General features: G+C 35.5%; 1 protein-coding gene across 1 annotated transcript; it reads left to right on the top strand.

Annotated features, from left to right (window-relative positions):
- Positions 1 to 11,064: 11,064 nt before the first annotated feature.
- LOC131160258 (uncharacterized) lies at positions 11,065 to 11,936 on the top strand. Its single transcript, XM_058115713.1, has one exon. It carries the CDS (start codon positions 11,307 to 11,309, stop codon positions 11,718 to 11,720), a length of 414 nt encoding a protein of 137 aa, XP_057971696.1. The 5' UTR covers positions 11,065 to 11,306; the 3' UTR covers positions 11,721 to 11,936.
- Positions 11,937 to 13,063: the final 1,127 nt, after the last annotated feature.

Here is a 13,063-nt window from a genome sequence, read left to right as displayed (position 1 = left end):
ACATATTCCTATAAAATAAGCCAACCCACATTTAACATTTATATGTTGAAGATACATTTCATTTCTTACATAATTCCTCAGAAAATACTTTTCACTTTCATCCATATACTTTCACATATACATAACTATATAAACATTCCTAGGCTCAGAAAACATGGTTTTACATGGTTGGCATTTTAAATCCATATTAAAACATATATAACACATAATCCATTTTAATTCATGAAAAACCTGATTTAATACATAAATTTCCCCCTTACCTGACTTCAAACTACGCTTGTAGGATCCACAAACTGATACCCACAATTAAAATAAATTCCAATTAACTCAAATCTTAAGAAAAACACTTATTTACTATTTCCTAAACTCCAAATAACATTATTCATTAAGAAAATCCCAAAATAATATGCTTACCCTAATTTTGGGATATTTCTCAAACCCTTCAAACCAACGATCAGCTCCTACAACCTTACAGAGAACGATCCTATGAACTTCGCGGTAGTTCCGAATCGTCAAACTAAGTCAAATTCGGCCCAAAATCGAAGAGAGAAGGCTAGGAAAATCATATTTTAGAGAGAGAAGAAGAAGTTTCCTGAGTTTCCTCGCTGAAATGAAGAAAACTCAATTTATAAGCAGGGCTTCGTCGACAAGACACATGGATTTGTCGACGAGGCGCTATAGAGACTTCGTCGACAAGAAGATACCTTCATCGATGAAATTCAAAGTTCCAAAATATACTCTCTTAGGATTCCTTCGTCGACGAGGAACTGGTGTTCGTCGACGATCTTAGAAGGGAACTCGTTGATGAAGACAGGACATTCGTTGACGAGGCCTACTTTTCTTTTAAAAATCCCTTCCTTTTCCCCTTTTTATCCATTAATCCATTTCATTCATTATATTTCCTAATTATTAAATTTCTGGGTCATTACAGATAGCCTATGCCTCACGAAAGCTAAAAAAAATATGAGAAGAACTACCCCTCCCGTGATTTGGAGTTAGCAGTAGTGGTTTATGCGTTGAAGATTTGGAGACACTATCTTTATGGGGGTAGGTGTGATATTTTCACTAACCATAAGAGTTTAAAATACTTTTTCATGCAAAAAGAGTTAAATATGAGGCAGAGAAGATGACTGGAGCTAATAAAGGATTACGACTGCACTATCAGCTACCACTAGGGAAAGGCTAATATGGTCGCTGATGCTTGAGCCAAAAATCAGTGGATTCATCTGTATCTACAGTATAGATTTAGCATCCAATCCAAATGGATCTAGAGAGGCTCAGTATGGAGCTGGTAGAGGGCGATCACCAGACATTTATTGCTAATCTGGTTTTGCAGCCAACTCTATAGTAGAAAATTAAAGCAGTTCAGACGAATGATGCAGAATTAGTAGAGCTTATGGAGAAGGTACGGGATGGTCAGGAGACAAAGCTTAGCATCTCAGATGATGGAGCCTTGAGGTTCTGTTTCAGGCTGTGTGTACCTGCTGATCCTAAGATTAAGAAAGTAACTCTGGAGGAAGCACACTGATCCCTATATACGGTACATCTTGGTAGCTCTAAAATGTATAGGAATCTTCGGGAGTCTTTTTGGTGGAGCAAAATGAAAAGAGAAATTGATGAGTTTGTAGCACAGTGTTTGACATGCCAATAGATGAAAGCTGAGCATTAGAGACCGGCGGGATCATTACAGCCGCTTTATATTCCTGAGTAGAAGTGGGAACATATAGCAATGGATTTCGTCATGGGATTACCGCCGGTGCTGCATGGACAAAATGCTATTTGTTATGGATCAACTGACAAAGACTGCCCTCTATTTTCCGATCAGAGTTAACTACTCAATGGACATATTGGCTGAGTTATATATCTAGGAGATAGTTAGACTCCATGGCGTCCCAGTGTCCATAGTTTCAAACCGAGGACCCGCAGTTTACATCCTGTTTCTGGAGGAGTTTACAAGGAGCCATGGGTTCTCAATTGTCATTCAGCACAACATTTCATCCTCAATCAGATGGGCATACGAAGAGAACAATATATATATTGGAGGATATTATACGTGTATGTGTGCTGGACTTTGGAGGCAATTGGATACGATATGTGCCACTAGTTGAGTTTGCGTATAATAATAGTTATCAGACCAGCATTGAGATGGCACCATTTGAGGCATTATATGACAGGCGATGTCGATCCCCATTATACTGGGATGAGATTGGGGAAAGACAGATATTAGGATCAGAGCTGATACAGCAGATCAACACAAAGTCAGCAGAAGATTTATGCAGATACTCGCCAACGAGAGTTAGATTTTGACATTGGGGATCATGTATTTCTAAGGGTGGCACCATTGAAAGGAGTTATGAGATTTGAGAGGAAGGGTAAACTGAGCCCTAGGTATATTGGACCATTCAAGATTCTTGAAAAAGTGGGTCCATTTGCCTATAGGTTGGCATTATCACTGTTCCTATCTAGGATCTATGATGTATTCCATGTTTCTATTTTGAGGAAATATGTCTCAGACCCCTTCCATGTAATCAGCTATGAGCACTAGAGCTGGGTGATACCTTAACTTATGAAGAGGTGCCAGTGCAGATTTTAGACTGGAAGGAACAGGAGCTATGCATGAAGAAGATTCCACTGATAAAAGTTTTATGGCGCAATCATACCATTGAGAAGGCTTCCTAAGAATTAGAGGATCAGATGTGCTAGAGATATCCATATTTATTCAGTGGAATTCAGAGTTGAACCAGTTAGAGAAAAAGTAAATAATGATGTATGTATTTTGATTTATATAATATAGTATAGGATAGGTAGTGTTTGATTTGGTTTATGAATGGTTTGGGGGAGAATTTTCTTTCAATGGTTGTAATCTCCCAAGACCCTCCCTTGTAACCACGGCATTCCTCCGCCATAAGTGAGGGTTATTAATATATTTGGGACGAGGCTGCTATGTGGGTGGTCGTCAGCTCTTCCTAGAGCCGAATAAACATTATCTAAGACTGTGATAAAAGTAGGATTATATTTAACAAATTTCAAGGACGAAATTTTTATAAGGAGAGGAGAATGTAACGCCCCAAAAATAATCATTACAGGAAGATGTAGTGATTTCAAAAAAAATAATAATAAAATAAAATAAAATTATTAATCAATTAATTAATTAATCATTATTAAATTAAAGTAATTAAATAAATACTATGATGGATATATAATTATATATATATATAGATAAAGTAATATATATATGTACGTATGTGTGTGTGTGTGTGTGTGTGTGTATAAATGTAAAGTTAAAAAAAAAAAAAACCTTCAGGTTCTCTGAGAAACAGAGAGATTACTTTCTTATCTCTCCAGCTCTCTCTCTCTCTCTCTCTCTCTCTCTCTCTCTTCGATTTTCTTGGCCAAACAAGCACCGATAAGAGAATGAAAAATACCGCTAGGTTCCATTCTCCGCCAACGACATTTTTATTGGAGTGGATTTGTCCTAAGAACGACGTAGTCTCCTGGGGTAAGGTAAATTCTCACTCTTACCTCAAATTTTCTTAAATTTTAAGTCAAATTGATGATCAAACACCACCACGAGAATCTAAGAATGATTCTCTACAAGTCTAGCGGAGCGGATTTCTTGTTGGGTTGTCGTAGGCATAGCCTCAAAACTAGGATAAAGGGGTTATTTAGAGATTAATTGTTATTTAATTAATGTAGATTTGGAAATGTGAGAATACTGGGTATTTTGGGATTGAACTAAGGTTATTGAATTCAGGGTTCGGGTGAGCATCACGGGTATAATTTTGGAATCCCTACAGGCATAGTTCAGGAAACCACGTAAGGAGAATAAATTATAGCAGTAATTTGTTATTATTGATTGAATAATTACATGAATATTGAAGTTATGGTATTTTCCTTGAAAACTAGTATGTTATGAGTATTAGATGAAACTGTGTGGCATATGACAAATACTGAAATGTGTTATATGTTGATGTGTATTTTTCTAAGAAATGATGAAATATGAAAGAACTAGTATGTTTACTAGGAAATGATAAAATGTGATATACATATGTGAGTAGAATGATTTCTATGAAAATGAGAAATTATGAATATGGAAATGGGAAATATTGCAATGTAAAATTCTGCAATATGAATATTGAATTGTGAAAATTGAAATGTGAATTTTGAAATGTGTATATTGAAATATGGAAATTGAAATGTGACGATTGAATTAAGAATACTGATTGTAAATAATAGGAAATGTGAACATTGCAAAGTGCAAAACTGCAATGGGATCATTGAAATGTGATTGGTGAAATGCCAATACCGCATAATGATTGCGGGTATGTGGCAATGATAACCCTGACGGATGGTTATGAAAACCCTAATGATGGGTAGTGATATTGAGTATGGTACCATTGCTAGTGGTGATAGTGCAACCACATGAACTCTTGGAGCGTGTGACATAGCAGTCAACTGAGTTGTATAGTAGAGTTATTGTGCCCCCTGAGTCCGGATCAGAGCTATAGGCTGGCTAGTCATACTATAGACGCGGGATATATGATATGATAGTTTGATCTAACCGGATTGGCCAACCGTAGTTAGATCCAGCCTTCGGGCTGCACAACCCTGACCATGGGGGGAAGCACGACGCGAAAAAGAGATCCTCAGGGCATCCATGAGTTACAAACACGACATTGGTACTAGGGACCAAGGATACTCATGTGCTGAATAGTAAAATGGGAATGGAAAGTGAAAGAATGATAAAGATGAGAAAAAAATGAAAAATGAAAGAAATAATGGAAAATGAGAAATAAAGAATGATGAAATTGAGAAATGGATATGTGTGATTTAGTAACATAAATAATTGAAGCGAAGTAAAACTTTCTGCCTAAGGGCTTACTGAGTAAGGTGAGTGCCTTGATGGGTATTAATTGTAGCTGAACACTAGTTAATTGAGTAAGGTTACAAACGATATCAGAGCATAAGGAAGCTGCATGTATAGGCGTGCAATCTCCCCTATCCTCAGAAACTTCGCTGGTAAATATGGGTTGTATATGAATGAACTTGAGAAATGGTTTTAAAGCTTATGAAAGCTTGTGTTTTATATCTATATGATTATGAGCATATATATCAGTGTATTTTCTTAGATGAATTGATAATTTGAAAAGTAAAATGTGTTATAATTGAATTCATATTACCACACACTGTAAATAATTTATTCTATCTTACTGAATTGTGTCTCACCCAAATTATCTAAACTTTTCAAGGAATAGAGACAAACCAGGTGATAGAACTCCGAGATAGTAGGCAGTTGGGACCCTGATATACAAGGTGAGTTTTTAGACTAGGGAGGTGTGATTCCCCTAGGATTGTATTGTTTTGGGTATGAGATAGAAAAGTATGTATATGGATATTGATACTCTGGGTATTGTTTTCGGGATGATATGTACATTATGTATTCCGCTGTTAGGTTAGTATAAATAAAATGTCTGTTTACCAGGTACCGAATGCAGGTCGGGTCATGTGAGTGGTATCAGAGTTGTTGACGTGGCCGATGTGATGTTTGATGTATATGATTTAATTATTATTGATGGAATGAAAAAAAAAATGGGATGAAATCGGGGCGTTATGTAATAACCCGAAAAAAAAAATAAAAAAAATTTATTAATTAATATTATTAATTAATTAATTGGTTAAACACTATTAAATTAATGTATTAAATAAACAAATAAAAAGAAATAGTATGAAAAAAAATTAAGACTAATTATTAATTAATTAATTAATTATTATTGAATTAATTAATTAATTAATTAAATAAAAGAAATAGTGTGGAAAAGAAAAAAAAATTGAAATAAAGACATATAAATATATATTTATATAAGTTCATTGAAATAAAGTTTAGTGTAAATATATATATAGAATATATAAATATAAAATAATATATTAAATGTAAAAGATGGACGATTTCAATGAAATTCAATTCCACATTTCATCATCTCTGCATCTCTTACAGACAATCTCTGCGCAGGTATCCCGCTTCACCTCTCCACTCCTCTTCGTCTCTCTCCCTCTCAATTCGGGCGAGGCCGAATATTCGGACAATTGGAAAACGGAGATGTCATGATTCATAACTCCCACGACATATTCTATGGAGTAGATTGGTCGTGTGGAGCGTAGGGCAATATCCTAGGGTAAGATAATTTTTCCCTAATTCTCAAATTTCTATTAAATCGGCAGTCAAATCGACGATCAGGCACTACCACGGGGTCTAGTGTTGTCGTCGCATCTGACATAAGTAAATTTCCAATTAGGAGTTCTAGGCCCTACCCAATAGCGAGAGTGAAGATTTGAAGATTTTGGTAATTTGACTATAGGTCAATGTAGTTTATTTATTTAAAATCTATGGGTTTAGAAAATATAAAATAAATATTTTATTCAGGAATAATACTGGCAACATAGAATTTTTAATTTCAGAAGGGTGAGCCACCGCAGGCATCTTTTGGAGTGGGGGCGCGGTCCCTAAATTTGTTTTTGGTGTAGTTCAAGAAACCAAGTAGTAAGGGAAACAAAAATATATATAAACCAGAGAACTTTATGAATTGAAATGGAAAAATAAATTGTTTTATAGTAGTGATATGTTCGGTAGGGGTAAAAGCCAGCCATTTCCCTTTATATTTTTTCGAGTTTAGGGGTTTATCGCTATGTTATGTGACCCTGCAATGATGACATGGGCACATATTTTTTTTTTTCGGCTTCCTCTTGCACACCCCTGCCCGGTTCTCTTCGTCTCACACCTTAAATGTTGATGCCTCGTTATTTTCATGCCCTCCTCGGGTTTGAATTTTCATGGTTACCACGTCTTACACACCGTGGCTCGACAACCCGCACTTCGTGCCACCCAAATGTATGCCTATGAAGAGATGCACGGTTTAAGGAAACATGCCCCACTGCTCGAAATCACTTAACCCCACACTCCATGCTACGGATTATGTGTTGGGTGGGTTAATGCACATACCAGAGTTACTAACCTACAACTGACAAAACTTCGTCGGGGTAAATAGCTGAAAGATGTTGGGTAAAACAGCTGAAAGATGTTGAGTAAAACAGTTGAAAGATGCTGAGTAAATGTGTAACAGCTGAAAAATTGTTGGCCTTACTAGGTTTGATACTCCATTTTGATGCTAACAAACAAGTAGGATTTAACATGCTCTAGTTGAGTATTGTATTTTTTCAGGAATCAATGTTGAAAATATTCATGTAGAATGGATCAAAGTCTGAAGATCACAAAAGCATAAGGATTAAAGAGATCAATATGAAAACTCAAAGAAAATAAAGCTTAGACTTTAAAATGCCATATCTTGAAAGCTCACAAGGATCAAGGAACGTGGAAAGTTTACATCAGCAAAATGATCCAGTTCAGGAAAAAATCAAAGATCATAGTCGAGCTCAAAGTCTGAATCAAGGTTGAAAATCAAGCAGTTTAAAGAAGTTTGAAAGCTCACATCAAATTCAGAGAAGTCGAAAGATCAGCAAAAGCGAAAGAAAACAAAAATGAGAATCAGAGCCAAACAGAATAACAAAGGGAGTCGTAGGACAGTCTTTGTTAAGTCCTTAAGTTTATCAAATATGAAGTGTCATTTGAAGCTAATAGGGACAAAGATGACTTGAGAGACATTACAGATAATAAACTTGAGAACTGTTTTCCAACAAGTTAAACAAGTTTATATTCCAAGTAATAAATGAGAGAGAAATAAAAAGTGACTAAGAAAATAAATTTATTAAGTTGACCAAAGAGGTGTGGTTATAGACAGACAAACTGGCTAAATTACCAATGCTTAATGAAACACAGAAAAGCCTGGACAAATGAATCGTCAAGGAGTCCATCCTTCCTAGACGAGTTAGTAAAAAGTGGAAGTCTGTGAATTTAAAATTTCATACACGGACTGATCACTTATATGTTACTAATAAGGCTCAAAAGTTCACATGGCACAGACGACTGTATTATATGGGATAGATTACTGTCCACCTTAATTCTGATGACAGACGACTGCCAACTTAAGGGACAGACGAAGTCACCTTTTGATTATGATCTTCTGATCGTTATTGTTTCATATTAAATGAACAAACGACTGTCCAAGACTTTCACATTACGTCTGCCTCACGGCAATTTCAAATTTCATGAATATAATTTTTGAAATTCAAAAAATTTGGAAACTCAAATAAGTTATTTTATGGAACATAGTCTGAGTATCCTTTGGAGAAAAAGGCAAAGGAGGTTTATACATCTATAAATACCCCCAAGACATCAACTGAATTATACACCAAGATTAGTAAGAGCTCACAATCTACTGTCAACTCTCTCAACTCTGAAATTCGAACGTGACCCTATATTGCTCTCATCTTGCTCGAAACTAAGAAGTTCTGCTGGTTTCTCTCACGGTGTTGATCATTGGGAAAAAGGGGCTTTTGCTGATCTTCATGGAGAGAATCCACGGTGATAAATTTCTAAGAGTTCATTTGAAATTCATATTCTGAATGTAATGAAGTGCATATCTGTTTTAAACTTGTACTAATTAGCTCTTTTGAGGAACAAATTTTGTACGTGTTGTCTCTCTACATTGTAACAGGGCTTGTAGCACGATTTGAGTATTGAATCGTTGGACCAAACAAGGGGAGATTGTTTGGAGAAGGCGGGCTCTAGCCTTACCCAAGGAGTGCTTATAATCATTGTTGTTCCAACTGATAAAGGAACGATAATAGTGAATCCTTTGGAGGTTTGGCCAAGGGCGAGGACGTAGGCTGTGTTGAAGCCGAACCTCGTAAAAATCCTTGTGTTTTATTCTCACCTACTCTTATCTTTCAAGGATATAATTGCGTGGGTGTTTAAATTTCAATGGAAATGTTTGGTAATTAAATAGATCGGAAGGGTAATTTAATTCTTTTGGATTAAATCAGTATGATTGCAGAAACACGAAAGGGATATTTGGTTGATTATCCTGACCTTTGAATCTGAAAGTTTATTAAAAAATGAACATTGGGAATAGGAAGAGAATACTGTGAATACAAGGGCTTAATTAAGAACAACAAATTTTCACACAATTGTTACTTAAAATTGAGAGTTTGATCTTGTTGTAATTGATTGTGATTGTTTCTTAAAAGAACAAATTCTAAAAAAAAATTTGAAACCAATTCACCCCCCCCCCTCTTAAGAAGCTATTCCTAATTTCAAAAATGTTAGGTAAAACAACTGAAAGATGTTGGGTAAATGTATGACAACTGAAAAATGTTGGGTAAAATAGCTGAAAGATGTTGGGTAAAACAGCTGAAAGATGTTGGGTATGAAATGAAATGAAATGAATGAAATGGAAATGAAATGAAATGAATGAAATGGAAATGAAATGTGAAATGTGAATAATGTAAAATGGGAAAGAGTCACTTAAAGTGAAATGAAGTGAAATGTTAAAGTTATGACATGACATAGGTGAATGGTGAACAATGACAGAACGAATAATGTATTATGGTATTAGCAGTATTTATGCAGTAGAAACATATTACGTTTGAGCAAGACAAAACTCCTTGATGAGAGCTTGTGAAGAAAGGCGAGTGCACTGGTTTGTATCAGGTGTACCAGTAGGCGGCCATAACGTGTTGAGGGCACGAGGGAGGAGGGAACCTTACTGTATAGCGCGTGGAGATTTCCCTTATTCTTAGGAGCCTCCACCGGGTAAACTTGTTTGAACTGTGTGATACGAGATCAATTAATACTGAGGGTTACGAGTATAGGTGAGTGCCATGATATGCTTCAATAATGACCTTTGGTTGCGAATGTATCAGAGCAGAGGAGTGTACTGTTGGGGGGTAACCCTCATATCCTTAGGTAATCTCGTGGGGTTAAATCTTTGCATGTGATTGAGTAGGTTCAGAGAATGATTGAGAAATTATGTAATGATTTTCCAAATGGAAATATGTTGTTATAAGACTTTATTTGGCACAACTACTGTTTAAGTATCGTTCTCCTACTGAGATGTGTCTCACCTGAATATGAATTTATCTTTTTTAGGATTTTTTCGAGATCGAGCTTTGAGAGCTCGAGATTTTATAGCATTATTAGGAAATAGAAAAAGAAAATGGTATATTTCTATGTTAATTTTGGAGAATATAAATATTTATGTTTTATGTCTTTATGTTTTAAGGTTGTTGAGTAAGGAATGGTTGTGAAAATACTAGAATGTGTGGAGAGGTATGTATTTATGGTAATGCAGATGTTGGATGGATAGTAAAGATGTTATAATTAGAATTAGTAAACTCTGGTATTATGTTCTATTTGTGGAGATTATATTTATGTTTTTCGCTGCGTATATGTTGATTATGGATTATGAGAGATTTTATCAGGTATAACGCGCCGGACCCGGGTTTAAGGGTTCGGGGCGTTACACGTCACACTTGTCTTAAACTATGGGTTTGAGGCCTAGAAACACCCTCTTGCAAAAATATACAGTAAGGTTACATACTATAGACCCATTGTGGTTCGCCTTTTCATGGACCCTGCATATGCAGAAGTTTTGTGCACCGAACTACCTCTTTTTTTTGCTTGTCTAAAACTAACACCAACTTTGTTTTGCAAACTCTTATATTTTAACAAAATAATGATTTCATTTATAACATATTCAATTTCGCAAATCAAACATAATATTTAAACTTAATAAAATAAAAGCTAATATATTACATTTCATTAAAAAAAAAATATGAGTGTAATATGATTTAGTGTTAGCATATTATAAGAACAAATGACATTATAAATTTTTTATTTTTTATTTTTATTTTTAATAGAAGTTTAAATAGTAAGGATTTGATCCTCAAAGTTTCTTATTTTATCAAAATTAAAATCTTGTATATTTATAAATCTCAACAAAGTTATAATTAATAGTTTAAAGATCAAAATCTCACAATTTAAATTTCCAAAAATGAAGTATAGTTTAATGAGCTATGATATGTTGGGAGTGCTTATTATTAAATTGGTAAAGATAATTTAAAAAAAAAAAAAAACTTTTATGGAAATTTTTGGGAGATGTAAAAGGAACTGTGGCAGTAACGTGATTATAGCACTTGAAGTCACGGCATTAGCGGCGGAAAGCGGCTCGTCACGAGGCGTTTCGCCGACAAAAAGAAATCACGCGTTCGCTGTACCAGCCCGCGGAAAGAAACACAGTCCCACACAGAATCACGCTGCCCACGTACCCTAAATTCTCGAAAATTTGGGAGAGATTCATCTTCTTCCAAAAGATATCTAGTAGAGCGAGTGAGAGAGAGATTTCCGACCGAAAATGTTGCTCCCCCCGAGATCCGGCATCGTCCTGACCGTCTACTTGCCACTAATCGCAGTGCTCGCCATCGGACAATCGCAAGCGAGGGAGATCCGGCCATCGGAGCACGGCCTTACATACCAGAACGAGCCGTCGACCGGCCACGAGTCGCCGGAGATGGCGTCATTCTTCGGCGGCAACTTCTCCGCCTCGCCGTCGTCGAGCGTACCGTTGCCGGTGGCGAAGAACATGAGCGATCCGGCCTGGTGGGGAGGCGCCGCCGGCAACCGGGCAGGAGAGGGTCGCGATCACGCGAGGAACGTGCTGGTGGTGGCCGGATTGGTGTGTGGGATCACAGGTGTCGTATTACTATTTGTTGCTACTCTTCTTTTCATTTTTCAGCTGAGAAAGCAAAAATCATCCGCCGCTAAGTAGAGCTAAAACTAGAAGTGAGGTCTGATCATCGGCGCTGAGAATTTGTGCCTCATTGTGTGTAAATATTAATTTGGTAGGTTTATTTAATTGAAAAAGTTTACCCAGAAAATCAGAAAATATGTCATCGCTCGCACATTTTCTCAGTTCCACATTCTAATCTACATATTCTGATCATCATTTACTTATTCAAAATTCTAGTGATTCTTTATCAAACAATATCGCTTGTGAGAATGTAATCTGATGAACAATTATATGGATTTGGATGAGCAGATCGTTGAAAAGGAGCTGGTGGGTGTGGGTTAGGTAGGTTGAGGAACCGCCCTTTTGAATATATTGGTCAAACAAGAGGAAAGAGAGAGAAAGGAAGGAATCTCTACCTTGGGCGAAATGCTTCAATATAATATAAAATTATATTAAATTTTATTCTGATTCACAGAAGATTTAAAATTTATTAATTTTTTAAATATAACCTAGTTTTCTTGAATTTAAATAAAAGACATAAATTTGTCTTAAAATTTTGTATATTTTATAGATCTAACTTGATATTTGATTTTTGAAATGTTTATATTCAAGGAGAGGGACTCAAAAATTTTATTCAGTGAATTTAAGAAAATATTAAAATAAAAATATTTTATTTTTTCAATACACATAATTAAAATGCGCATTAATGGCATGTGACGCAATTAATATTTATTTTCAAAAAGAATAAAGAAAAAAAAACACATCCTATGTTTTTCAAATTTTACAACTAAATTTAGAAAATTTTAAAAAATAAGGCAATGTTTTTAGAATTATTTGAAAAACTAAAAATAAAAAGATGAACTATTTTCCACGAGTAAACCAAGCCTTAGGACTAGATTATTTGTAGAAGATAAAAAATAAAAAATGTTTCCCCCTTCCTTATTTGCGAAATGGTGGACAATTTTCATGTTGTGGTGCATCACTTGTTTCTTGTGTTATAATGCAACACGACGCTTGCTTAACTACAAATGCATTGACATTTGGCATTTCACGATTCAATGAATCTCGTCTATGTTGATTAAATGAGACAAATTTCACAATTCTATGCATGTGCAATGTTATGGATAAAATCATAAAATTTCAACCTTGCAAGCACAATAGTTGCCTGACATATTCACTTTGAAAATTGATGGGAAAAAAGTTAGGATTGAAAAGCGGGCACTATAACCCTTTTTTCAAACTAACAGTGTAAAGCATCACAAAAGAATAACTTGATTACAACTAACAACCTAAATGATCAAATACGAAATTGGGCCAATACACCTTTACAACAGGTTGTGCCACAACCATGGTACCACACATCATATAAATGATAAACGCTG

This window comes from Malania oleifera, chromosome 7 (genome assembly GCF_029873635.1).
Source record: "Malania oleifera isolate guangnan ecotype guangnan chromosome 7, ASM2987363v1, whole genome shotgun sequence".
NCBI classification, from domain to species: domain Eukaryota; kingdom Viridiplantae; phylum Streptophyta; class Magnoliopsida; order Santalales; family Ximeniaceae; genus Malania; species Malania oleifera.
This window is presented reverse-complemented; position numbering and strand designations above follow the sequence as displayed.

What these genes read in the sequence shown, in the direction of transcription:
- LOC131160258 (XM_058115713.1), top strand. Translation starts at nt 11,307, where the DNA reads ATGTTGCTCCCCCCGAGATCCGGCATCGTCCTGACCGTCTACTTGCCA.